At 47.3% G+C, this 26088-nt stretch overlaps 4 protein-coding genes across 8 annotated transcripts; 2 read left to right on the top strand and 2 right to left on the bottom strand.

Moving 5' to 3' along the window:
• Positions 1-53: 53 nt before the first annotated feature.
• si:ch211-106h11.1 (volume-regulated anion channel subunit LRRC8D) lies at positions 54-6713 on the top strand. Of its 4 annotated transcripts, XM_048990221.1 has the most exons (6): positions 54-1178; positions 1540-1584; positions 1813-2472; positions 2795-3045; positions 3564-3941; positions 4677-6713. In XM_048990221.1, the coding sequence occupies exons 2-6, from the start codon at positions 1543-1545 to the stop codon at positions 5776-5778; spliced, it is 2433 nt and encodes an 810-aa protein (XP_048846178.1). In that variant the 5' UTR covers positions 54-1178; positions 1540-1542; the 3' UTR covers positions 5779-6713. The 4 variants fall into 4 exon arrangements, with proteins under 4 accessions (XP_048846178.1, XP_048846177.1, XP_048846176.1 ...); XM_048990220.1 differs by having other exon boundaries at positions 54-226; positions 996-2472; XM_048990219.1 differs by having other exon boundaries at positions 1540-2472.
• Positions 6714-7603: 890 nt separating this feature from the next.
• LOC125718087 (ATP-dependent RNA helicase DDX39A-like) lies at positions 7604-13626 on the top strand. Its single transcript, XM_048991612.1, has 10 exons — positions 7604-7739; positions 9521-9734; positions 10667-10794; positions 11065-11341; positions 11928-12046; positions 12146-12277; positions 12402-12511; positions 12807-12951; positions 13062-13209; positions 13404-13626. The coding sequence occupies exons 2-10, from the start codon at positions 9527-9529 to the stop codon at positions 13418-13420; spliced, it is 1284 nt and encodes a 427-aa protein (XP_048847569.1). The 5' UTR covers positions 7604-7739; positions 9521-9526; the 3' UTR covers positions 13421-13626.
• Positions 13627-14616: 990 nt separating this feature from the next.
• si:ch211-106h11.3 (CCN family member 1) lies at positions 14617-20707 on the bottom strand. The gene is made up of 5 exons (XM_048991613.1): positions 20442-20707; positions 19100-19313; positions 17932-18282; positions 17509-17687; positions 14617-16757 (listed from the first exon to the last, which is right to left on the bottom strand). Exons 1-5 carry the CDS (start codon positions 20490-20492, stop codon positions 16452-16454), a joined length of 1101 nt encoding a protein of 366 aa, XP_048847570.1. The 5' UTR covers positions 20493-20707; the 3' UTR covers positions 14617-16451.
• A 3045-nt stretch (positions 20708-23752) lies between these two features.
• Positions 23753-26046, bottom strand: LOC125718108 (uncharacterized). 2 transcript variants are annotated; one of them, XM_048991658.1, is made up of 3 exons: positions 25944-26046; positions 25444-25688; positions 23753-24801 (listed from the first exon to the last, which is right to left on the bottom strand). In XM_048991658.1, the coding sequence occupies exon 3, from the start codon at positions 24791-24793 to the stop codon at positions 23876-23878; it is 918 nt and encodes a 305-aa protein (XP_048847615.1). In that variant the 5' UTR covers positions 24794-24801; positions 25444-25688; positions 25944-26046; the 3' UTR covers positions 23753-23875. The 2 variants fall into 2 exon arrangements, with proteins under 2 accessions (XP_048847615.1, XP_048847614.1); XM_048991657.1 differs by lacking the exon at positions 25944-26046 and adding an exon at positions 25689-25802 and having other exon boundaries at positions 25444-25620.
• Between the last annotated feature and the right edge of the window lie 42 nt (positions 26047-26088).

Raw genomic sequence — 26088 nt, 5'->3', positions numbered from 1 at the left:
CAAAACGGAAACGCGAAACCGGGAATGCCCAATGGGTTAAAAGGGCTATTTAAAATGCAGATCCACTCGGTAACCTGAATTTATCACAATCTTCGTCCTTTCACACATTTTTCTGTGGGGCCCATATGAAAATTAACCAGCCCATAAGGCCAAATATCTATTCCTTACTGGAATGACATATCTATAAGATATGACATTTATTTGGAGTTTCTTTTGCTAGGAGCTGGTAAGAGTGACATTTGAAAACAGGCACATTGTTTTAACATTATTTAGTTTGCTTTTAATTGTATACGTAAATATCACTGCGAATATGAACATTATTCATATTATTTGTAATATAATAAAAAATCCAGTTGCATCCCTCTTAACATTTGCAAGGAGGGGAGTGGGCGTTGAAAGAACACGGTCATTTTAGAAAAGCGTTTATAACGGTCTATTTCTAATGCAAAGAAATGTACCACGATTGTGGTTCGTAAATATTTAATGACTATTTACACATTAAAGTGCCGGTATTAGTGGAGGAAGTTTAGAAGTTATGCAAATACGAACTGTTCCCAAATCGTTGTGACCTTCGTGAGCTCCCTGCGATGTTAACCTTTAGTGACCCCCAGTGGACGGAACTTGCATTTACAGTCTTGCATTCAAGGCCGTTTCAATAGAGTGTTTTAGGCACAAAAACCTTTATGTTATTCACGTTAAAACGGCCGGCATCTAATATTAAATTAATGATTCCAAAGCTGCTTCAACTGTGGGATTATGGCATGAAACCGTAAAAAGGATCTTGATGTCTACGTAGGCCTATTAAGATGAACAAGGAATTAAGAAAAGACAAATCTGAGCGTGCAATAAATTGAGTTTACAGTAAGTTAAAGTCGGTATAGTCTTCGAGTGCCAGTTATTTTATTTAAACTTCTGAATGGACGCCGCTAATCACCATGACAACCGCAGTATAAGCCGAAGCTGGCGCGTGAAGTGCCCATGTTACCCACTTGCAGCATATTCGCCCCCTGAAATAGGGGATCCCGCATTGCTCGGTGCCTTTGAAGCCCCACTGTGTATCCGAGAGAGAACCGGACTGCACCGGACCAATGAACAGAAGGCAATTCACAGCAACTTTCCCTTTGGTTATCTAACCCGTACACGTTAAGATCCATTCACAATCTGGAAACGGGCAACGAGTAAGTTTTAAAAACTACTTCAACTATAATTCCCTTCATTTGAAATGTATTGTTATCGTTTTAGACAGTTTTAGAAAGTAGACTGTACTGCCACTTGAATATTAATGACTTTAAGGATGCGTTTCAGGATTGTTAACGGAAACTTTCGCGTACTTCAGTGATATCCCGACATTTAAGATATCTTTGCTGATTCGCCTGTAAATTTTTTAAAAGAAACATATACCTTAATCACTTTCATTCTGTTCTTTTGCTGATGCATGTAGGAACGTTTTATAAGTGTACCATTCATCTGCTAACATCAGTTGCTTGACTGGACTCAGAAAGACTTTTTTTCTGCTGCTGGTCCTTTTCCCTCCGGCAGGCCATGTTCTCCCTGTCAGAGCTGTCGCCCCTAAGCGAGCCGCAGGTGAGCCACAGGCTGCTGAAGCCGTGGTGGGAGGTCTTCATGGACTATCTGGTGATGCTGATGCTAATGCTATCAGTGATAGCAGGGACACTGCTGCTGTCGCGAGACGGGGTGGTTTGCCTCCCATCCGACTCGTTAGACCCGGCCGAGCTGCAGTCAGATGTCCAAAGCGCCTCTACACAGACCCACATCTCACTAACCTCTGTTCCGATCTCCTCCGACATTCAGAGACCAGACTCCCTCAGAGATCCCGCCCAGCCCCCGACCCCACAGGGTCGGCGCACGAACCTGGACTTCCAGCAGTACGTGTACGTCAGTCATGTGTGCCACCACGAGTCGCTGCCCTGGTATTCCCGCTTCTTCCCCTATGTGGCGCTGCTGCAGTCCCTGTTGCTCCTCGCCAGCGGCTGCTTTTGGTTCCACTTTCCCCGCACGTCCGCCCGCATCGAGCATTTCATCGCGATCCTGGGCAAGTGCACGGAGTCGCCTTGGACCTCCCGCGCTCTTTCGCGTGCCGCCCAGATGGATGCCACCGGGCGCCCAGTAGAAGAGGCGGGGTCTGGCCAGCCCCCCTCCCAGTCTCCCTCCCTAGGCAGGCGCTCCAGCCTGGATTCGGGCACCGACAGCCCCCAGATACCGCGGCCCGGCTGCGTGTCGGCACTCCCCAGCGTGCCCCCATCCCCCTGTCCCTCCATCCATTCCTGCTCCTCCTCCCTCTCCTCCCTGCCATTCTGCCCCGTCTCCACAGCACCCAAATACACCATGACCCCGAGTAACCCCCCGCGGGCGGCCTGCCTGGACCGTAGCGATGGGGAGCAGGCCAGAGCGCTCTTCGAGCGGGTTCGCAAGTTCCGCGCTCACTGCGAGACCTCTGACATCATCTTCCAGGTTGGGCCTTAATTCCTGTTCTCTTTCATCTTCCTGCTCGCCAAAGGTTCTTAAATCATTCCTGTATTTTATCACCTAATATGTAAATTATGAACTGCACGATACTTGTTCATCAGTGTATTTCTCTCCTCTTATAATAAGCCGAGTTCAGCAATGTGATATGCATTCATGGGGACCAAAACCTCTACCGGTGCCCCTACAGCTCTATAAATCTCCAGAAAAACAGTAAGGTCACACTTGCAATTTCTCAGAATCGCTACGTATTTATTGACTTTGTTTTTCCGCCTGTATGGGTGTCGCCTGTTCCCCGGTCCTGCTGCAGGTGTACAGACTTCAGACAGTGTTCAAAGTGCTGATGGTCGTGCTGATCTTGAGCTACACGGCTCCACTGCTGGAGTCCATCTCATTCAGCCATACCTGCCAGCCGCAGGTTCATGCCTTAACGGGCTACAGCTCCTTCCATTGCACCCACCACCTGGCCCCTGTTCTCCGCCATCTGGTGCTGACCTACATGACACTCCTCTGCCTCTTTGGCCTGCTGGGCATCTACGCCTTGAGGTGGATCTGCAACAGGTTTGTAGATATGGTTGCTTAGACTATATATATGCTCTACACTTTCAATTATATTCTAGTAGTTCATCATGCTAACCAACTGATGAGTGAATTTGCAAAACTCAGTCCACAAAATAGGCAGATGGGATAAGTTTGTAGGTAACATGTCTGTGGAATTTTGGAAATTTAATGGGTTTCCTGGGATTATGTGAGGACTGAGTGAATTTTGGTTCCCAATACTGTAACATGATAAAGGAAGCCTGTCTTTAAGTCGCTGGCAGGTGTATCTTGAAAACAAGCAAAAAGGGACAGTTTCGGAAATTCACTATTCAACTTATTGTTATCGGGAGTCCATTTATGATTTTCAAGGGATCGTTCGTTCCTTTTGATGAAAGCCAAACATCGCAGTCATGAAAGAGCTATTGAGAGGATGGAATGTTCTAGAAAAAGTGCATGGGGTCGCAAATGGCCAGCATATTGTGATGCCTCTTCTGTTTGGGGAGGGTTCGCTCAGTGTGGGGGTTTTTGGGCATCCCCAGGTCACTGTGGAGCTACTCCTTCCAGCGGCTGCATGAGGCCGGGTCCATGCGGGACGTCCCGGACCTCTGTAACGACCTCGCCTTCCTGCTGCACATGGCCGACCAGTACGACCCACTCCTGGCCCAGCGCCTTGCCGTGTTCCTGTCGCCCGTCAGCGAGACGTGTCTCCTGGAAGAGAACCTGGAGAGGAACTGGGGCATCGACCGACTGCGATGCATGATCAGTCCCGACGCCCATGGCCGCCCCTCGCTGCAGCTGGTGGCTCTGCCGCGCCTCCCGCCTGCACTGTTCTCCCTCAGCCAGCTGGAGGTGCTCAAACTGGAGCTCATCACAGACGCCAAGCTGCCCGCCCCGCTGTCCCACATGACCTCCCTCAGGTTTGCTACGCACGGCTTCAACACTCATGTGTAAATCTAAATACACTATACGTCTAAAAGTATGCGGACAACAGCTTGACTAACATTTCATTCCAAATCCAAGGGTATTAATATGAAGTTGGTTGGCCCTTAGTTACTATAATAGCCTTTAATCTTTTTGGACAGCTTTCCATTGCATGCTGGGATATTGCTGGTGGGGCTTGCTGCCATTCAGGTTGGGTATTGATGCTGGGTGATCAGGTCCCTGTCTGCGAGCTCGTGTGACCGACCTCTTCACAGCTGAACCTGCTCCCACGTGCTCTGACCTCCACAATCACTTCACTTGCGGTTAACCAGGACAACACTAGCAGGGCAAAAATGTGGCAAATTGATTTGTTGGAAAGATGGCATTGTCCTTTGATGTTGCCAAGGTGAACGTCACTAACCTCTCCTGTATGGCCACCCACTCTGCTGCCAGTGTTTGCTGTTAATGAAATTGCGTGATTGTGTGCTAAATTATCACCTTTGTCAGCAATGGGTGTGACTTAATTAATAGGGGTGTCCACATGCTTTTGGAAATATAGTGTATTACCACACCAACCCTTTACCTCACACCGACAGAGTGGATATAACCTGGAAGAGGCTGAGGATGGCGAGGTAACCACCATGGAAAGGAGAGCGTGCTCATTCAGCTGACTGTATGTAATTTGGGATGGGGCCTTTGGTTATTTTGTCCCCCCCCCCCCCATGTTACAGAGAGCTGCACCTGTACCACTGCACCGCCGAGGTGGAACCCGCTGCCCTGGCCGTGCTACAGGAGCGCCTGGACCGTCTCCACCTGACGTTCAGCCACGGGTCCGAGATACCGGCCTGGGTGTACACGCTGCGGGGGCTGCAGGAGCTGCACCTCATCGGCCGGCTGAGTGGGGAGAGCGGCATGCACCGGGGCTGGGCGCTGGGCAGCCTGAGGCAGCTCCGCCACCTACGGGTGCTGGTCCTGAGGAGTGGGATGCTGCAGCGTCTCCCGGGGGAGCTGGGTGAGGTGGCGGGCAGCCTGGCGCGGCTGGAGGTGCATAATGAGGGCGCGCGCCTGCTGGCGCTGACAGGACTGCGGCGCCTTGCCGGCCTGGAGGAGCTGATGCTGCACGCCTGCCAGCTGGAACGCCTGCCTTCTGCCCTGCTGGGTCTGGCCAGCCTGCGCAACCTCGATGTGTGCCACAACTGCCTGCGGACGCTGGAGGAGCTGCTGGGCCTGCAGCACCTGCGCAGGCTGGCACATCTGCGGCTGGCCCACAACCGCGTGCTGGCGGTACCCGCCAGCGTAGGGGCACTGCGCAACCTGGAGCTGCTGGACCTTTCGCACAACCAGTTGCGGGCCCTGCCACCCACGCTGTTCACCCTGCGCCGCCTGCGGTGCCTCCTGCTCGCCAGCAACCTGCTGGAGGAGCTGCCAGCGGAAGTGGGTGCACTGGCACTGCTGGTAGAGCTGGATCTGAGTGCCAACCAGCTGGAGCAGCTGCCGCCCGAGTTGTTTTCCGGGTGCCCTCGGCTCAGCAACTTGGCCGTGGCCCACAATTCCCTGGGCGCCCTGCCACCTGGTTTGGGGACCCTGACACAGCTCTCCAAACTGGACCTGGTGGGGAACTGCTTGGTGAGCCTGCCTGCTGAACTGGAGGGCTGCATCGGGCTGCAGGGAGGCGGCTTGCTGGTTGAGGACTGGCTGCTCCATTCCTTGCCCCCACGCATCAGGGAGTTCCTGTCGCGGCCTGTCACCTCTGCCAGCTCGCGTCTGGATTCTGACGGCTTCCCAGCTTTCTCCACGGCGCAGTGGCGCTTCCTGTCTGAGTCTCAGATATAGAGCAGAAGACCCCGGGACGGCTGCACGCGACTCGCAGGCCATGCATAGCCGCCAAGCATACGGCTGTGAAGACCACGCCGCAACATTTATTTAAGTGTGCTGCTGTGAGGGATGTTGTACCATCGTTTGTCTTGCGAGTGGTCCTCATCTTCTGCGGCCTGATTTTTGCCACAAAGCCACAGCATCAATATAATACACAAAGGCCATGACAACAGAAAAGCAACATGAGCCACTTTTCTGATAGAGAACAAACAAGAAAACAGATGCTGAATTTCCCACAATAGGTATCACACAGATCCCCTGTGTACATCTATATTTATACTTATATTCTATCACTGAATCACATCTGAAGATGTTTTCAGTATGAAAGCTGCTTGCCAAGAAACTGACAGCTGGTCTAACTCACCATCTCCTGAGCTGATTTAGAGAAGAGGGCATTCGCGTACATCCTTTCTGTTATTGTCAGCTTCTCTGTCAGTCAGACACAATGCTCAGATCCCCAAGTGTACAGTTTGAATGGAATGTTTGAGCCGGGGCGCTAAATGTCTCAGACACAGAGGAGAATTGAATCACAGCGGAGGGGGGCATGTAGCTCGGCATGGGGACCTGCTCTCCAATAACTACAGCGTTGAAAATTCAAAGGTTTACACATTTTCCTCGTGCTTGTCTGTACTACCTTCTGGTTCTCCAGTTTTCTTCCTACAAAGATATTAATACTGGTGTGACGGGTGAATGTATGTGTGGATGAAAGAGCAGGACTGTAAATAAACCTGCCTACATGAAGCATGTCAGTGGGTAAAAGTTATCGCTACGCATTTATTGTTACAAATTATTTTGAAAAATAAAAAAATTCAACTAATGCTTCGTGGATATAGAGTATTTCAACATGGTTTGTTCACCAAATGTCTGTAACCCTCCTATGCTGTACTACGACTTCTGGGGATATATATCCAACACTGATTTTATCCTCACAGACCAAGATGATCCGTACTGTAGGTGAGTCAGGCAAGGTGCATCTCAATATGGTTTATATTTATCAATGAATGTCTGCACACGTTTTACATCAAGGATGAGAGCTTTCTCTTTGTATCCTCCTTAACCCAACGGAAACTCATTTTTTTGTGGTCATTAAGCAAAATAATGCAAGAATACTAAGTATACTCATACTAATAATAGGTTTGCTTCCTTATAAATAGCTCCCACCTACTGTAGTTGTCCTGGTGGTGATCTTAGGATACACAATTAAATTACACCTTATGAACTGTTTCACTGTGATAAGAATATCATTGCCCTGAATAAAGTCATTTTTATCAAGAGCACACGCTCAAACAATATATTACAAAAATATATATTCAAAACTTTACTAAGTGTCGGCGTTTGCTAATTTGTTAGGTCGGTTATGTTCCTTATTTAAATAACCCCACACACACACACACATTTTATATAGATATATATATATATAACAAGTTGAAGAAGATGGGTGAACATTTTCTGAAATGTTTTAACCGCTAAAATAAGCACAGTGCGAGGTGTAATGCTTTATCAGGACAAATCCTTCCTGCTGGGGGCGTTTTTCCACCGCACTAGGTACCGCAGTTTTTTGGTACGGTACTTTCGGTACTTTCTCCGTTCCGCTGACTCCTGGTCTAGAATCAGTACCCAGTACTGCCTGCCGAAACGGTATTTTTTGTTATTTCGGTACTTTTACTAGCTGGGTTATGAAGGAGCACTCCCCTATTCATCCTCAACCGGGGCTACACTGACTGACAGGTAAGTGCACTAATCAAAGCACTGTATTGGGCACGTCTTTTATGGATATCAACGAATTTAACTCTCGTTCAGCCAATGGTCGCGGCAGGCGCAGAGGGGGCGGTACTTCCGGAAACTGGTGAAAAGTTGCGGCCTGCACATGTGGGTTGTATTAGCAGCTTCAGTAGCTTGTCTTGTTGTTTCAGCTTAAGGTAAGAATTGGGTAATTGTTATACTTGAATTAATTCAGGCACTTACTTTACCTTTCATATGCACGTATTATAACAATGCGTTAGCGTGTTTATATTAATAAATACGTTATTATAACTAATGAAAACTAATTTATACAAAGCAATACTATGATTAGCTACATGCTATATAGCAGCGAACGAACGATCGTTCGTTTGTTTAATTCTATTGAATAGTTTTTATTGAATTGGCTGAAAATACTGCACATAGGTATAGGATGCGTACTGTATCTAATTATGTAATTAATTTGTATGCTGACTGAGTGCTACGGTTTAAATAAAGGTCAGTGAGACACGTTCTTTTGTTTGCTTGCAGCCGGTGTAACTTGGCTAAGGCGGTTAGCATATTGCTGTACTGATGGTTATAGTTGATATGCAGGTTTTGATCGCTAGATTTTATGTGTTTACGATATCTTATTATCTTTGTTTATGTTGTAAATTGCGGGCGCCAGTCTACTTTGTAGATGGAGAATGAAAAATCAAGCTAACATGCTGCAAACCGATGCTATTGTAAGGTCGCAAAAAGGCAGCTTGAGTTGAAAAATCCTCCCGGTTTTTTTTTACGGATGGGGTAAGAATGCGGATTGCGTTTCTTTACAGTTCATTGTTGAAATTGGATTTTGCTGCTTTATAAAGCTAGAGCCTCGGCGATTTGAGTCATACCCAGCTCGCCTGAAGCTAGCTAACAACTGAGCTGGAATGAAGATGTTTGGCGCCATAGCCGTGTTTCCTGTAAGCTTCACATCAGCGTAGTCGTTGGGTGTCTTCGGCCCTATTCTGGTGCCTGTGTGTTTAATTTGCCCCCTTTTCCGCACGCTGCCTGTCAGTAGCGGCCGCCCTCGCCGTTCAGCGTGAAAATGGCGACGCTGGCCGAGTGTCGCGAGTGGAAAGTACGCGATGGCTGCTGTCCCTTAGCAGGCGCTGTTTGAGACTGACGCCGCCGGCTCTACGGTCACTTCGCACAATGCTCTCGATAGCGAATCCGAAACGTTTTATATCTGCCCCATCTACTATTATCACCATCAACAGTGGCGAATTTATGGAAATTGGGGACCCTAGGCAAAAAAGACTCAGTGGGGCCCACCCCCGCCAACTCCCCCTCCCCCTGTATGGCAAAATTACTTACCTTTATTTTATCGTCAAGTGTAAATTAAAAATAACAAAGAGAATTTAATAAACACAAGACATCTGTTTTCACTTTTGTGAAACATTGTGAAACACTGAATACACAGATAAAGCAGATTTGTTTTTCCAACAACAGGCCGTTGCCTTCCCTGCTTGTCCTGTTGCTGTGCCTCTGGTCAGCAGAGTTGGTTTTCATGCGTTGATTATTAATTCTAGTTAATATGATGAGCGATTTCTTAAGAGAGATGCTACTTGGTGGGACGGGGTCCCTTATTGTGTCCATGATAATTAGTAAATGCATAAGTGAGTAGGCAAGATAAAGCACTAAACTAGCAGTTAATGGTCTTTATTTACTCACACCCCATCCAGTTATCTTGACTTTATGCTGCTGTTTCGCTAGTTTTCCCTCCTGGTGTAGTCATGTTGGGTTTCTCCACTACAGTGTATTTAGTGTACTTTTTGTTATTCCTTAATTTGCATGTCTTTTTTTATTTGACCGGAGTGATGGGGTTTGATAGTCGAAATCCACCTAAGAGATTCACCTACTATGAAGTTAAATTCCATTGTCTGTGTATGTGTTGAGTGGTTATTGAATTTGTGTGCCTTACGGTCTCTCTTAGGACAGCATGGCCGAGAATGACGTTGACAACGAGCTGCTGGATTACGATGACGACGAGGAGCAGCAGACGGCCCCGGAGAATGCCACTCCAGCCGGGAAGAAGGAGGTTAAGGGCTCCTATGTGTCCATCCACAGCTCCGGTTTCCGGGATTTCCTGCTGAAGCCGGAGCTCCTGCGTGCCATCGTGGACTGTGGCTTTGAGCACCCGTCTGAAGGTCACTGCCGCTACTCCGTACTTCTGAGGCATTTCACCCTCCAGATTCCACCTAAAGTCATTAAGTGTCATGTTTAGAGGGGCCAGACCAGTGGCCTGTACTACAAAGCAGGGCCCGATTGCTTGTCGGATTTAAGGTAGTCTGGGCAAAGTGTAAGCGAATAAATATGAAGTACATTTAAACTGTGGAACCTTAAATCCGACAAGTTACCCCGATAAGCCAGTAACCCCGCTTCGTAGTACAGGCCACACTCCTGGGAGCTGATCCTGCTGCCTGTTCAGTTTCTTTATTCTGATTTGAGTAATACAACGATCAGGGTTTAGTACCGTAATGTCTGTATTAGCATGACATGATAGTGATGAGGAGAGACAAATGGAGCTCTAAACTGCACGGTGGGCGGGATTAACTCGCGTCAGCTGTCGTCCCATTGGGTGGTAGGGGGGTGGACAGTGGCGCTCGGGAATCCCACTCTGGATTTCAAGTCTGAATTTATTTGCTCCTGTATGAGCAAGGACTCGTACAGTAATTGGGGAAAAAAATCACATCACAACATTTGAAATTCTTATGATTTAATGTTGGCATGGTTGTACAAGAGAAAGGAGTTGGAAATGTGAATGAAATACACCATAACCAAACAGAACATGCCTGCCAGTTGTCTGTCGAGTAAGTTTGTAGTTGCCAGACACAAAGCGGTCAGGTTTTCTGGGACAGTTTTCCTCATTGTTACATTTCTCACAAATGCACCAGTGATTCTGATTGGCTCACAGAACGCGTGTGTTGCTTATGTAAAATCATTTACTGTCACAACTGATCATTCGCTGTTTTTGCAGTTTTGTCCGCATAACATGCGACGGCGATTGTAATGTTCCAGCGTGGACCTTCACGTGTGTAGATGGCTTAATTGCGTCTCTGCTCCCTCCTTTTCCTCACAGTCCAACATGAATGCATTCCACAAGCCATCCTGGGCATGGACATCCTGTGCCAGGCCAAATCTGGCATGGGGAAGACCGCCGTGTTTGTGCTTGCGACGCTGCAGCAGATAGAGCCTGTGGACGGACAGGTTGGTGCCCAAACTATGCCCAGTCGGTTCATTATATTTGCTGCTGCCCTCTCTGACTTCCTGTAGTTCAAATGTTGTCAATGGATGCGCTTAATAAGCAGCCTGAAGTGTTTTTTTCGTTTGCTGGAACAAAGCTGTGAGCTGGAAGTGGAATTATTTACTTGAGAGGCTGACTTTCCTTCCTGCAGATTTGCCCTGCTGCCACCTAGTGGTACAAGTCTTATTTCCTAATCAATCTGGCTCTGTCTGTTCCATCGCTCACCCCTACAGGTATCTGTGCTGGTCATGTGTCACACGCGTGAGTTGGCATTCCAGATCAGCAAAGAGTACGAGCGCTTCTCCAAGTACATGCCTACGGTGAAGGTGGCGGTGTTTTTCGGCGGCTTGTCCATCAAGAAGGATGAAGAGGTGCTGAAGAAGAACTGTCCGCACATCGTGGTCGGCACTCCCGGGCGTATCCTCGCCCTCATCCGCAACAAGACCCTCAGCCTCAAGAACGTCAAGCACTTTGTTCTGGATGAGTGTGACAAGATGCTGGAGCAGCTGGGTGAGAGCATACATTTATTGCTCTTGGTGTGAATTTCCTGATCTGAGTTTCTTAATTTCTTGTTGATAGTTTGCAAAGCTTAGCTTAAACTTGGAATGAATGAAAGTTGGCTTGATCATACATCCAAAGCACATTACAGATCCAATGGGGAGCCTCTTGAACCATCACCACTGTGTCGCCCCCACTTTCTGCCCCAGTACGCTCACCACACAGTAGCTAAGGTGGCGAAGGGGCAGGAGAGAATTCACCAGTTAGATACATGGGATGATTAGGAGGGGAGATTTGATAGAGCCACAGTGGGTAATTTTGGTCGGGGCATGGGGGCACTACCCCTACTCTTTTGAAAGATGCCCAGAGATCCTTTATGACCTCAGAGAGTCAGGACCTCGAATTTTTTTTTTTATTATTTATTTATTTTATTTTTTTATGCCTCATCTATAGGGCGGCATTTGGAGAAGTGAGGTTGACTTCAAGGGTCATGAATCCAGTGCGTTTAAGTCTGAACTTCTTGCCTGCTGTGGTTACTGGTGAATTCTTGTGCAGTCCTGTGTGATCACTGTTGCACTGTCTCTCTTTTTCACCTCAGATATGAGGCGTGACGTGCAGGACATCTTCAGACTGACGCCGCACGAGAAGCAGTGCATGATGTTCAGCGCTACCCTCAGCAAGGAGATCCGGCCTGTATGCCGCAAATTCATGCAGGACGTGAGTATGACGGGCAGCTTCTGGGTGTTTCCTCCTGAGGAAGCTTGGTCACGCTTCAGGAGGGGTGTGACCTTGTGTCATGTCGTCCCCCCCCCCCAGCCCATGGAGGTGTTCGTGGATGATGAGACCAAACTGACCCTTCATGGCTTGCAGCAGTACTACTGTAAGCTGAAGGACAGCGAGAAGAACCGCAAGCTCTTCGACTTGTTGGATGTGCTGGAGTTCAATCAGGTAGCCTTCGTTTTTGTCATTGGGCATTTCAGAGGAACTTTCCGGAAGCCTTTGACAATAGCTGCTCAGTGGGTACCCGGTAAGGGAGAACGGATCCTGTTCTTCATCTTCCACTTGCACCCAGGTTGTGATCTTCGTGAAGTCCGTGCAGCGGTGTGTGGCGCTGTCCCAGCTGCTCGTGGAGCAGAACTTCCCTGCCATCGCCATTCACCGGGGTATGGCGCAGGAGGAGAGGTGAGACTCCGAGTTTTAATCTCCTACAGCATTGTCCCCCGGTTTTGGTCCTGGAGGGCCAGTCAGCAATACAGTTAGGAGATTTCCCTACCCAAGCACACCTCGCAGAGCTAATTACCCAGTTAGTAGGTGTGTTTGAGCTGGAAAGAACTGGCTCTATAGATCCAGAGCTGGAGAACTCGGTCTTGGAGTTGACTTTCTTTTGAGATGCCGTTCTGTGATTGGCCTATGTGCCATACTGTTTAAATGAGAAATCGTGTTCTAACAAAACATTCTAACACGCCAACCCATACAGGCTCTCGCGATACCAGCAGTTCAAGGACTTTCAGCGTCGTATCCTGGTGGCCACCAACCTCTTTGGACGAGGGATGGACATCGAACGGGTCAACATCGTCTTTAACTATGACATGCCCGAGGACTCTGACACCTACCTCCACAGGGTGGGTGCTGATTTTTGGGGGACGTCGTGGTTCGTGGTCCTGGATATGGAACCTCTAATGAAATGTCCACTGAAGGGGTTTAAACGATGGCACCCTCCAATCCGTTCCAGGTTGCCCGTGCAGGAAGGTTTGGGACAAAGGGTCTGGCTGTGACGTTTGTGTCCGATGAGACAGACGCAAAGACCCTGAACGACGTGCAGGACCGTTTCGAGGTCAACGTGGCCGAGTTGCCGGAAGAGATCGACATCTCCACTTACAGTGAGTTTTTGTCTTGTGGTTTGGCATAGCGTTTTCCAACCTGGTTCTCAGGGACCCCCCAGACAGTCCATGTATTTGCTCCTGTACCGTCTGGGGGGGCAGCAGAATCGAGAGGGGAAACGCTGGCGTTGTTCTAGGCTGACGAATGGACGTCCCAGTGAAAGCAGAGACTAACTGGCCGTGTGTCGTTGCAGTTGAACAGTCCAGATGAGCGTTCCAGTCCAATGAAGACCCCAATCCCGAATGTATTTTTGAAGACGATGCCATTTTAAAAGCTTCCCTCCCCTCTGTTCACAGGTGCAAGGCTTATTTTATTTTTCTGGGGAGTGTCCTGGTTTTAAATTTTTTTTTGTTTTTATTTTTTTGTCAGTTGTAGTTTTTGGTTAAAGGAATTAAAACATTTTATACAATGTTCAATGGTTGGCTGTAAGTCTCCTTGGTGTGTCTTCCGGTTTCAGTGCATTTAGGCAAACTTAGATTTAAAGGGTTTTTAATTCTGAAAATCATGCCAATGCTGTGGGTGATTTATGTTGCGGCCCAGTGCTGCTTAGAGGTCACGCCGTGTCTTTGGGATTAATACCACAGCTGTTTGTTATTGGCTTAGATTCAGACGGTGACTGTCAGGGGGACTATTTATGGCTGTAAAGCCTCTTTCTGGATCGCTTGTAGATTGTAACTGCCAAAGGGGGGAAAGTTACACAGGCCTAAAGAAGGTGACATTTTAACGACGAGCCGATTGACTAAAGCAGATCCCATCCGATGGAAACGAACAGCCGACGTGTCCCACAAGATCACGCTTACCCTGTCCGTCTTAACTTCTGTCAGTAATGGGTGTAGTGAAATTGCAGCAGTGATGGCTGATTTTTTTTGTAATTTTTTTTAACCCTTTGGAGTCGATGGCAATTCATAACTTGCTGAAATCGTATTGTAGACACATGGGGAAAAAACGCTGAATAAATCCATCTTTTTTTTTTTCAAGACATCAATTGTCAGAAGTATTAGTTTTTTAAAATTAGGTTAAATCTGCAAAAAAGTAAACCATGTCACCTTACTTTTTACCTGCATTGGGGGTGTGTAGTGCTGCCCTCACCTGAAGATCACTATTCACATTCTAAATAGCCACATTACCACGTATTCAAATCGCATTCGCATGGTAATTTGATGAACAATGCAACGGTGAAACGCGATCAGATACATCCGTATCAGCGCCATAAAAGGGGGGGGGGTGTGGCCAGGTGTGAATGGTTCATGCATACACATGAGGGCTCCTACATATTCAATAAAAGAAGCCCAGAAATGGTGACCAGGTAGGTTTTTCTTATTTATCCAACTGAATGTTGCAACTACACCATTTCGTCATCTTGTAGCCAAGACTTTGGTGATCAGATACCTGGGATCAAAACAAACTTCCACCTTTGCTTACTATGTACTTTTAATGATGTTTCTGCAAGTGTTCCAAGTTGCATTTTGCAATGTCTATACTTTGATGTCAATTTACAAACTTCACATAAACCTAACATATTTACAAAGTACACGAAGATTAAAATGAGTTTAATGCCAAAACAAATATAAGAACTTGGTTCATGGCAAATAAATTGATATGGGATGAAATGTGTGACCATGCCCCAGTCAGTCAGTGTGTTCCCTACCCTTAGACCCCAGAGGGTTAAGATTTAGATGGGGATTTTAGGTGTGCAAACATGCATTCTGGTTTTTTCAAGGGTGAAGGAAAACACCATTCTAAAACTAATCTGAACCGCTGAAGTGACTGGTTTCAGTCCTGCGCCTGTTGTGTGTCGGGATAGTGTCAGTACTCGACTGTTTGGCTGAAACAAAACCTTGGCATGGATTTGCACTTTCTGGACCTCTGTCTGTAATGGAATACTTTTGTAACTTCCCCAGCACTGACTGGCAGTCAGTCAGTGTATGAAGTGTGGAGGCATAGACTACAGATGCGTGTTAATTGTTGTAAGATGGTGTTTGAAGATGGTGAGAGACACAAAAGCAGTATACAAAATGCAAGACATTAAACAGGGGACGTCTGGTTAAGGGACATCATGCAAATCCTCCAAATTGCTTAATTTTTGAAACCTAATGACGAAAAAGAATAAAAGAGTTGACAGTAATATACTGACTGGACAAATATAAAAACACCTTTTCCAGAATTGAGATTGATGTCTTTTTAAAAGCTTATTCTGTATGCTGCCGTAGAAGTACTCAGATCTAAAAAACAAAAGAAAATCCCAGATCCTTTACAACAAAATTAATCAGAAAAAGTAAAATTATACCATTAGACGATAGATTTCTCGAAGGAAGAACACATACTGAAATGCAGTGATTTGCTGCCTTGTATTTTGATCTGAAAGCTGAAAGGCCTTGCCTGGGCAGGTGTGTGGGCTGGATGGTGTCCAGAGGGGCCCACCCACAGATTGGAAAGTGACACGTTTTCCTCGGACGCTGGCTCTTCAGATCTGCTTTCATAACAACTCTGGGCATTCTTTGGGTCACGCATGGCCATCCTGACCTACCTGGCCAGTGGACGCTTGGACACAAGAAGCCCAGACTCTACCACACTTGGCAAATTTCACACTGCTCGCGCCAGGAAAGAAGCCCAGCTGTGCAAACAGCCCCAATTCCCGGCCTGGCAAGCAGAGAGCCTCAGTCAACAACGTCCCTTCCTCTCCGACCGAAGGGCCAGTTAATCCGAGGGTAATGGGACCACACTCACATTCATAAGGGGGAGCGAAATCGGCTGCAGATGCACTGGTACGTGTCTCTTGGTTTACTCCTGTTAATTTACTGAGATGCTGGGGGATTTCATCTGTGCTGCCAACATTTCTCTTAAGTGACAAACATGCAACTAAGTCCGGACATAAGCCATGTAGATTTTTCTAACTTCTGTCAAGGCCACGGAAATGTGATGACAGCCGGACAGTGTCCCGATGCCTCTGGGTCTCTGTGGATCAGGTCTGCTTGCATAGATGGTGTATAGCTACTTAATTTTCCATCTGATCACCGACAACGTGGACCAGCCCATGCCGAGAGTCCCGGATGAGCGGGAGGCTTATAGGAAAACTGACTCGGGTCTGAAATTTCAATCCACAGTGTGACAAACGACAGTGAACCAGACCTAACTTCTCTGTATCAGAGGGAAAATCACGCAATAGTTTCTCTTCGCAAATCTTGGGACTGAGATGTGTTCCTTTTGAGCTGTCCGATCAGGCCACCTCGGTGGGGAGGTCCTAGTCGCTAAACCTTTTGGTGTCCCCATGTACCCAGCGCCGGGACAGGGGGCCGGCCCTGTTCGGGTGGTCACACGTCTCTGAGCACTTGCAGGAGCGCACGAAAGTGACGTCATGCTCCAACCGCTTGCCGTCTGCGCAGGCGAAGAGCACGGGCAGGGTGAGCGTGTGGTGGGGGGAGCAGCAGCGGCCGTCTGCGCAGTCGCCGCAGTATCCTGGCAGGTACGGCTGCACGCTGCGGCAGCCACCGTAAGATAGATGAATGGGCCGTGCTGCCTGGTGGGTCCTTGAGCATTTCTTACCCATCTGTGGAAGCCAGAGCAATAAAGCATGTTGGTAAAAAATAAAAAATACAAGACCTCGCAAGTATTTTATTTGCCGCAACTATTTTATAAAGCTATAACTCTGCGCAGCAGTTGGGGCAGCTTCGAATCTCTTCCTGCTGGTGGTTTCTCCCCCCCCTTTGTTCCGCTCCAAGGTCCGAACTTTCCTCAGGGTCTGCGGAACTTACTGCAGGCAGCTATCGTGAAGGGAGGTCACACAGTATTCAAAACAATCTCTTCTTGCCTAAGGCCTAAGACATAACAGACCAAATATGCCAACCTCCCGGGCCTACCAATGTCCAATTTTACTTCCACACCACTAATTCAATGTAATGTCACAAAGCACTCAACTGATTGGTTCAAACAAACTCTTGATCTAGATGTCTACTTTCTGGACCTGAACTACCCACCTCTGCACTACACTACACTAAAGAATACCAGAAACACAAACTCTGCTGACACCCTAAGACTTTGTGTCTGATATTCCCAGACATGTTCGGCTAGCTTTGGTTTCAGCATCAGACTCAAGGAGCACACACAAGGCTGACTGGTCCGACTGCTCATTCTAAACAAGCAAATGTCTTAATGATCAGTAAAATGATCATTTTGGGTCACAATTCATCCCTCAAGAAAATGACCTTGACGATTCCCTAGGTTGCTAAGAACTGGGATTATGGTTCTTTAAGCTCCAGGTCAGAACAGGTCCAGAATGGAGACGTTTGCGTGGAACGCACCTTGGTGAGGGGCGGCCGCGTCCCACAAGGCCGCAGGATGCACAGTCGTGTCTCTTTCACCAGTTTGCACCGCATGTTGTCATTGGTGACACGGGAGGACACACCCAGCCCACAGCTTCGCGAGCACTGGGACCAGTCTGTTACCTGAACAACACAATGAATGGCCGAGTTCTTCCATTCTGGGGGGGGAGTGAAAGCAGCCATGAACTGGGAACCATTCCAGGAAATGTGCATTACTACATATAAATGCATTTTTAAGAACAATAAATAAACAACATTAACATATCACTGTACATCAGCCAGTTGAATACTCTGTGAAAGTGACACTTTATACTTATTGGTTGAAATGAAATATCAGTCTGGATTTTTACTTTCTGGACTTGGAATGTCCACCTCTGCTGTTAGAGAAGGGCCCTGCTTTACCTCCTAGGTGTTTGTAGGTCCGCTTCTTCTCCCAGTCTTTCCCATGATCCAAAATCTCATTGCCAAGCACTTCGTCCTTTTTGTACGGGTACGAAGACGGCGGCTGACCAGCTGGAGGCAGGGATAGCACCCCCTTGTGGCACTTAAGGGAAGGACAGCACTGCCCTGGTACCTTGACCAGGCGGGGGAAGGGACAAGAGAGCGTGGCACGGGGTTTGAGGGTTGGGCAGAGGGACATGCATCCGATCCCCCCATCCACACAGGTGCAGTGGTGCTTGCAGCCCGACTGGAAGCTCTCACCATGCTGGTAAATGCTGCCTCTGAATTCACAGGTCCGGCCCTCCTGCCTCGCTGCAGCCAATCAGAGAGAAGCACATACTGTACATATGCAAAGTGTGTATACATATGTACGCATACACAAACTGTACTCTATTTAAGATTAGCGCTTTAGCAAAAGCTATTCTGAAAGCTGCAGAAAGTCATAGCTTACTGACAAAAACAGCAAGAACCCAGGGGGGCCATAGAGACAAGACGCCCCCACCCCCACGTTCTCTGAAGGCAGCCCTATTCATAGCCCCCACGAGAATCCTGCCGATGCTGCGCAGCTTCATTCCCCATTCGAGACTCGCATGCCCCCCCCCCCAAAAAAAGAACCGTGCCCCACGCTAACATCTCACTTTATTTAGGGACACCTCCCAAATGACAAAAATACCCTCTGCTTATAGTGACACGTGATACTGGTTACATGTGATCACTCCCCAGCAAAGACGACTGGGCCCCCACCGGCAATTAAGGAAATGGCTTGATGATCAGCAATATGGCAATATGAACACCAGTACCGTAAACATCCATAAATCTGCACCCCGGGCTTTTAAAATGCATCTCTGCTAAGCACCGAAATATAATGGGGAACTGTGACTCTGCAGATTAGAATTGTGTCCATGAGGTTGTGGGTTCAAATCTCACTGTCGGCAAAGTGATGTCAGCACTGGCCCCCGCAGCCAGGCCCTTAACTCCCAATTGCTCTAGGCACTAGCTGACCCTGCCAACGCGAACGCATCTCATTTAGTGTCCACTAAATAAGTAGATGCAATATAAATATTTCCCAGATATACCTGCCACTCGATCCCTCTGCCCAATCAAGCCCCGCCCACTTGACCTCGCTTACCCCTGCAGATGCCGATTTCGTGGGTGGCGCCGTTGCCATTGTTACACTCCAGTCCCTTGTGGTGATCGCAGGGCCGCGACGGTCCGCAGTCCTGGTTCAGCTGTGCCGCACATACCTTGCAACAGCTGCACTTGTCTAGCACCAGGCTCACCCCCGGGGGGCAGATGGCAGCCAATGCTGGGCACTTACATACAGTGGGGCAGCCTGCCCCCACCTACAAAAATGAGTGGGACAAGTCACAAAGGTTATGGGGTAACTGAGGAGGCAACTGTATTCAGGAAGTGGGAGAATATTCAGGGAAATACGAGGGATGCTCAGGGGGGAAATGAATCCCTACTCGAAATTCTGCCTAAAAACAGATGCGTTTGATCTGGTTTCATATGTTGTGCTCTGAGAGGCAGCTCTCGGCACACAACAGGTTATTTAAAACCACCCCGGAGAACATCACATTTCACTTGGAATCCGCGGACACTTTCTGCTCAGGAAGGCACTGAGCAGACCTGCCAGGCATATCATCTGACAGCCGAAACCCGATTCCGCAGAGCGCCTCAGGTGAAAACCCTTTTCGCGCCTTTTACCGCGTCCAGAAATATTCTGAGCGGTGCAAATGGTGCGCGAAAGTGGAATATCACACGTGCACAGGGTCTTGGACGCGAACCTGACTCAGACCGTCACGGCCGTTATTAATCAGTTCAACCGCTTGGCCCGAAAAGGCGTACATGAGAGAATTTCGCTCTTTCACACACGGCTCATCCAAGGGATTCTGCTTAAGTGACATCAGCAGCCAGAAGAAAATTGTTTCCAGTGCTGGACTAAACCTATTTTAAGAGCGATATGTAGCCTATAGAACTTTCCTTTCCATTTCTGCTCATGTAGACCCAGGTATAATTCTTATTTAGGCTTGTATGCCACAGAACTAATTATAACGCATGCGCTTGTTCTCTCTCTTGTGTTATTTAGAGATTATAAAAAGGTAAAGAGAGACTATTTGAATACCAGATTTATGGTAATTAACGACACCCGAGAGTGTATCGTTAAATTACTACACGTTTCGGTTGTGCATTTCGAGAACCACTGACGCTTATGGGTACCTTACATCAAACTGCATGTATTTCGCAAGGAGAATTTGATCCATACATAACGCATATCGACGCGTAATTAACAGACGCGTCAGTTTAAATATGTTTATTAGCTGTTATCAGATATTTTAAGAGTTTAGAGTGGTTTGCGTGAGCACGATCGCAATGCCAGGACATAATCGGTAAATGCTAACATGAGCTCACGTGGTGAATGTTTACATTCAGCCCCTTTGTCGCGAGAAACAAACAAAAAGCGCACTTACCAAGCTGAAAGTTCCCAGTGTAAAAACAGACACGTAGAAGATTTTCTCCATAATGATTGCTAGAGTTTGAAATACCAATCACGCGTACTGTTTGTTTTAGCACGTTATTAGAATTTTTGAAATACAGTGATGATTGTTTTATACGGTAAAACGGAGACGTGCCAGTCAGGTATAGTTGCGGTATATCTAAAGTCAAGCAGAACTGAGACAATTTTTTTCTCCGCGTATTTTTGTACTCGGGTCGTTGTAACGTCGCTCTACTTGGTCCCCCCAAGCAGTTATATAATTCAAATAATTAGCAAGTGATTTTTATAGCACCCTAGTGCTACCGCGGCTCCACCTCCGAGTGCGCTGGTCGGGGGCGGAGTCTACAACTCACGGATGGATAAAGCTGGGTTTCTGCATGAATGCAGTCATTCATAAAAAAAAAAAAAACATCATTACTACATTCCAAACAGGTCCATACTAAGTGTCAGTTTATTTACAAATAGTTTATCTATACTAAAATATTATTGATGTACATTTCACACAATATTCCTGGTTTGGCCTACTGCACAGCAAGAAAAAATTGGTAGAATTCAGGTTTATATTGTAATTACTACGCGGTTATACAGCTTAGAAATGTTGATTACTGCAGCCTGGTGTTCAAAGAACAATTTGGCTCTGAGCACCAAGAAAACCAAGGAGATCATGGACTCCAACCTGCTACTGACCTTCTACCGCTCGTCCATCGAGAGCCTGCTGACGTACTGTATCACTTCAGAGGCTTCAGAGAGTAGTAAAGGCAGCACAGAAGATCATTGGCTGCCCTCTCCCCTCCCTGATGGACATTTACACCTCCCGCTGCCTCCGCAGAGCATAAAACATCATCAAGGACAGCTCCCACCCTGGCTCTGATCTGTTTGACCTGCATCCCTCAGGGAGGCGCTACAGGTGCATCACAGCAAGGACTAACAGACTCAAGAACAGTTTTTTTCCAAACAGCCATAACCACTCTCAACTCACACATGCACTGACTACACAGTCTAACCCCCCAACCCCAGGACTTCCTTTTATCCATCAACTGTGCAATTTCCAGTATCTAAATGGTATTGATAATAACTGTGCAATATCTGTATACTGTACAATATCATCACTTTGTGTCCAACATCCATTACTCACTGCACATGATCATCACTACTGTGTAATATTTAAATAATGTGCAATAACTTGCAGTTATTTACTCCTTCCATATGTATATAGTGCCGCAGAACTTTTTGCACTATTTGTTGTGTGTTCTACATACATGTTTGCGCTGATGATTATTACATAATGCATAGGCACGAGAAAGATTTATTTTCTGCTTTAAATACCGACAGATTATCATACTGCCTCTTCTCATATGACTTCCCTTACGTAGTCATTGTTAGCGTCGCCTCATGGTCGACTTGTTCTCCTTTATGAATTTATCTGCCAGCCTCTACCTCTTCTTCCCTTTCGGCCTGTCAGTTAGTTACTCGATCGTTGCTGACTGCCTTTCAGGTCGCACTTTCTTTCACCCGGTCGCCACGTGCTAGGCGCACTCCATCCTGTCCTTGTTCTCAGACTGGACCCTATTGATGTGAGAATGTCTGGAATGCAAAAGGTGAGAACAAGGGGAGAGACATTCGGAGCACATTGTGTCCGCACACCACCTGGCTTGACACGCAGTATACTGATACCGTCAGAAACTGTGCAGCCGTGATACGGTAACCAGTGACAATTTGTAAATGCAGAACGATAAACACGATGGCACTACTTAACCGCACACTGACACAAGAACAACATTAAACACACTGCTATTGTTCAGCTGCACTTGACCCTGAACATACTTAGAGTAAAAGAGAGAGAGAACGAGAGAGAGAGAGAGAGCAAAACAGGTGCTACATGTTGTTTGTTCAAGGGGAGAATTTGCCACACCCCTTAACCACACCTCTACGGTAGTTTTCCCAATCCAGTCTTTGGGGACAGACAGATGGTCCACATTTTTGCTCCCTCCCGGCTCCTGGTTGGAGGGAGCAAAAACTTGGACTATATGCGGGTCCCCAAGGACTGGATTGGGAAACACTAGGGTATGGTGTTGACTGTCAACACCTGGCAAAACATTGTAACACACGGACCATACATGTGGGAGATCCTGCGCTGGCAATTCCAAAATTTACTTTCAGAATTTACCTGTGAAATTTGCAAGGATTAAGCTCACCACTGGCCAATGAGGGCAGCTCATCTGACACACATGCACGCCCACAAAGCAGACATTCACGGACACAAACGGAATCTGACCAGCAGAGAGTTTGTGCATGAAAATTAAATGCTAATATCTTTATTTTACCTTATGACCTTCACTAGATGTGACTTCCTCACCAAAGCATTCTCTGGTACAGTAATCAGTCAGCTGGTGTACTTTGCTTAAGGACCCATATTAAGTTGCTATTTAACATCATAATCTTGTGTCATATGATTGAGAGAGAGGCAGGCAGAGTCCCTGCTTCTGTACTATGGAACACTGCAGTCTGAAAAGCTACATCAGAATGTAACAATCCCTAGAGTAGGCTTCCTCTATTCCGGTCCTGGAAGGCTAGTCTGTCACACAGTTTGCAGATTTCCCTGCTCAAGCACACCTGGCAAACCTGCCAATTGGCTGACGAGCTAAATAAGGTGTGCTTAAGTAGGGAAATCTGCAAACTGTGTTACAGACTTACTCTCCAGGACCGGAATCCGGAACCCTGCCGTAGACATTCAAAAACAATTTAAAGTGCGGTACAAAATAGTGCGTCTGGGCTGTCAGAATGCTCCTTTAAATGAATCCACCCCAGCCATCTACTGCATCTCAGCAAACGCTTTTCTGGGACTTGGTTTGTGTTTTGTTTTCTTTATTTGCCATGGGTTACGGAAGCCCCAATGAATTTATGACTGCGTATAAGACGTCATGAAACATAAACCTGCACACTAGTTGGTAGATATCCATGCTGGTTGCTGACTTGGGCTCACGGTTTGCGACACGTTCGCTGACTGACCTGCAGCAAGGCTGCCACCTACTGGTGGAGGTTTGAATTCAAAGGACAGAGATACAAGCATCTTGGGGGCTAGTTATGTATGTTCAGCATACAAACAATTAAATGTACTATGAGAATTAAAGTCATAATCACTGAATGTTTTTGTTTACAAAAACAACAAGAAATCTCAAAATCATTTGCTTTGTGTATCAAGCATGTATTAGACATACCATTAGTGTATTACACAAAGTACCTGCATCAACTCAATTATATTGGCTGAATTAATGTCGTAATGTCCTCTAATATCCCAAGCAATGTACGCTATAAAGAAAGGTTGCAATTTGTGTGTCTGCTCTTCAGGATTCACACCCATGACCTTTGTCTTGTGAGCACAACCATCTGCTTGTTGAGCTACAGGAGCTATTGCCACTTGGCTCTTCTCTTCCGGGCCGCCAGACAGGGCTGTGGCACTGGCAGTGGGAAGAATGGGTCACTGGGGGACAAACATGGAGAGGGTGGGGGGGAGTTTTCGGGGAGAAACAGGGGCACCTCCAGGAGAGAGACAGACTGAGTAATGGGAGGGAGGAAGTGAGGGCGCCGGTCTGGCCTCTGAGTCGCCCCTTGGCCTGTCCCTTGGCCCACCTCTCTCCTGCCCAGCAGAGGCCCCAGATGGGTCCAGCCCCGCTGGCTGTCACTGGTCACAGAAGACCTCTCCCTGGCACGGTCTGTAATCTCCAGTTCCTGGAGCCACAGACACAGTTCCGCTTCCTTTGGCCCTTCTGAGGGCAGCACCAGGCTGCCTGGCTGGTCTGGCATGTCGGGTCGTGTTCCAGTCATTTCTGGCCTCCTTGTCCTTCTTCGTTTCCTCCACCCTGACTCTCCGGGTTGCCCGAGGGGGGAGATCGCCCCACTCTGCCTGCCCTTCCCCTCCCAGTGGGGCATAGAGGGAGGGGTAAGCTGGAAGCCGGCTGACTGAGCAGCAGGACTATCGCGTGCTGGCCGGGTGTCTGTCCTGGGGATGCCTGCCTGCATTAGCGGCCCTGCTCTTTTTAGCACGTCCAGGTGAGGGAAACCACACCTTTGCATCTCTGTGTTGGCATCTGCGGGCAGAACAGCTCTTGAGCGGCGGAATATGGACCTCAGGCGCCGATGAGGGGGCAGGCTGGTTCCCGTAAGGCCTGTGATGCTCCGGAAGACAGGTGGGGGGCAAAGGCCTTGGCTGAGACACTTCATGCCTGATTCATCATTATCTCCAGCCTCGCAGCCTTGGGCATCAACCCAACAGCCTCTTGTCCTCCCCCCGAGCCCAGAGCCCCACTCTGAGCCCTGCTCCTGCATCCCTTTGGCTGGTCAGGCAGAGAGACAGGAGAGTGAACGTCCTTTTAATGCTGGAGGCCTCCACAGGTCAGTCTGTATCCAAAGCAGCATTCATCATTCAAAACCAGAGGTGGGCAGTTCAGGCCCAGAGAGTAAAAATCCAGACCAAGATTTTGTTCCAACCAACCAGCTGAGTTTAAAGAATCACAGACAGAGAGTACTCTACTAGTTGGTTGAAACAAAATCTTGATCTGTGGACCTGAACTACCTACCTCTGCTCAATATTCATCATTTTATTCTTCCACATTATTATTCTTCGACATTATTCAAGCAAAATGTTTTCTCATGAAAAAAAATATAAGAAAACCTCTGACTAAGAATTAATATTAATGCACTCTTTAAGTTTCTCAGCCACTGAGACACATGCAGTAAAAGATATGAGTACAATTATTATTTTTTTATTCATTATGAATAATACACATTAATACTCATATACTGCTAATCAGCGTGGTCAGCGGCCGAGCCTGCATGAAGACAAAAATAAAAATCAAAACCGAGACATATGAGATAAATATATTTGTTGAGTTGAGTGAGTTACTGGCTGTTGCTGCCATAACATTGCGGGAGATTCGATTAATAAAACAGCAGAGAGGAAGCTTCCGTTCATTTACCTTCACCCTGGTGAGCGTGTGGAGAAGGCAAGGTGAGCTCTCGTATTTGCGGTGTGTTCGTGTTCCTCTTTGTCGCCTGTGCGCTCCGTCCGCCTCCCCTTTCAGTCTGCGGCCTCCATCTGTCTCCACACCCCTTCGCTTGCCTTCATCCCTCTCTCTTTCATCCCGTCCTCCTCTCTGACATAAAAGATGTTCAGTCCCTCTACCAGTTTTTCTATTTCCATCCCACCATCAATAATAAATACCTGTAGATGGACAGATGGGTTGAAAGAGTCCGTGTTCTACTAGGGTCATCATCTTTACAGTCACCGGAAAGATCATCGCCATCATCATTATCACCGTTGTAATTTGAAGGAGCTTCTCTACACATTAAAACAATATATTGGCTTGTTTTTATTTATATTGTTTGCCCAGTACCTACTTTTAATTCAACAAGTAGTGTAACAGCTTCGACATTACCGACAAACGACAAACCGTAAAAGACATTATCAGCACCGTACCTCGAATATTCATCGTACTGTACTAGAGGTACTGATGTAGGTTGGTTTATGTGTAAACAAATTATCGAAATATATTATATATTGAATATGTGGTCAGGAAACCTAGAAACGCTTTCTCTGAAATTCTGAAGTTGCCCTGAAGGGG

This window comes from Brienomyrus brachyistius, chromosome 22 (assembly GCF_023856365.1).
Source record: "Brienomyrus brachyistius isolate T26 chromosome 22, BBRACH_0.4, whole genome shotgun sequence".
NCBI lineage: Eukaryota > Metazoa > Chordata > Actinopteri > Osteoglossiformes > Mormyridae > Brienomyrus > Brienomyrus brachyistius.
Note: the sequence above shows the minus strand (reverse complement) of the source record. Positions and strands in the feature narration are given on the sequence as shown.

What these genes read in the sequence shown, in the direction of transcription:
- LOC125718108 (XM_048991658.1), bottom strand. Translation starts at nt 24,793, where the DNA reads ATGCAGGAGCAGGGCTCAGAGTGGGGCTCTGGGCTCGGGGGGAGGACA.
- si:ch211-106h11.3 (XM_048991613.1), bottom strand. Translation starts at nt 20,492, where the DNA reads ATGGAGAAAATCTTCTACGTGTCTGTTTTTACACTGGGAACTTTCAGC. An exon ending in CGAAATCGGCATCTGCAGGG is followed by an intron (nt 18,283 to 19,099) that starts GTAAGCGAGGTC and finishes GATTGGCTGCAG; the next exon opens with CGAGGCAGGAGGGCCGGACC. An exon ending in GACCTACAAACACCTAGGAG is followed by an intron (nt 17,688 to 17,931) that starts GTAAAGCAGGGC and finishes CTCCCCCCCCAG; the next exon opens with AATGGAAGAACTCGGCCATT.
- si:ch211-106h11.1 (XM_048990220.1), top strand. Translation starts at nt 1,543, where the DNA reads ATGTTCTCCCTGTCAGAGCTGTCGCCCCTAAGCGAGCCGCAGGTGAGC. An exon ending in CCTCTGACATCATCTTCCAG is followed by an intron (nt 2,473 to 2,794) that starts GTTGGGCCTTAA and finishes GTCCTGCTGCAG; the next exon opens with GTGTACAGACTTCAGACAGT. An exon ending in TTGAGGTGGATCTGCAACAG is followed by an intron (nt 3,046 to 3,563) that starts GTTTGTAGATAT and finishes GGGCATCCCCAG; the next exon opens with GTCACTGTGGAGCTACTCCT.
- LOC125718087 (XM_048991612.1), top strand. Translation starts at nt 9,527, where the DNA reads ATGGCCGAGAATGACGTTGACAACGAGCTGCTGGATTACGATGACGAC. An exon ending in TAGAGCCTGTGGACGGACAG is followed by an intron (nt 10,795 to 11,064) that starts GTTGGTGCCCAA and finishes TCACCCCTACAG; the next exon opens with GTATCTGTGCTGGTCATGTG. An exon ending in GCCGCAAATTCATGCAGGAC is followed by an intron (nt 12,047 to 12,145) that starts GTGAGTATGACG and finishes CCCCCCCCCCAG; the next exon opens with CCCATGGAGGTGTTCGTGGA.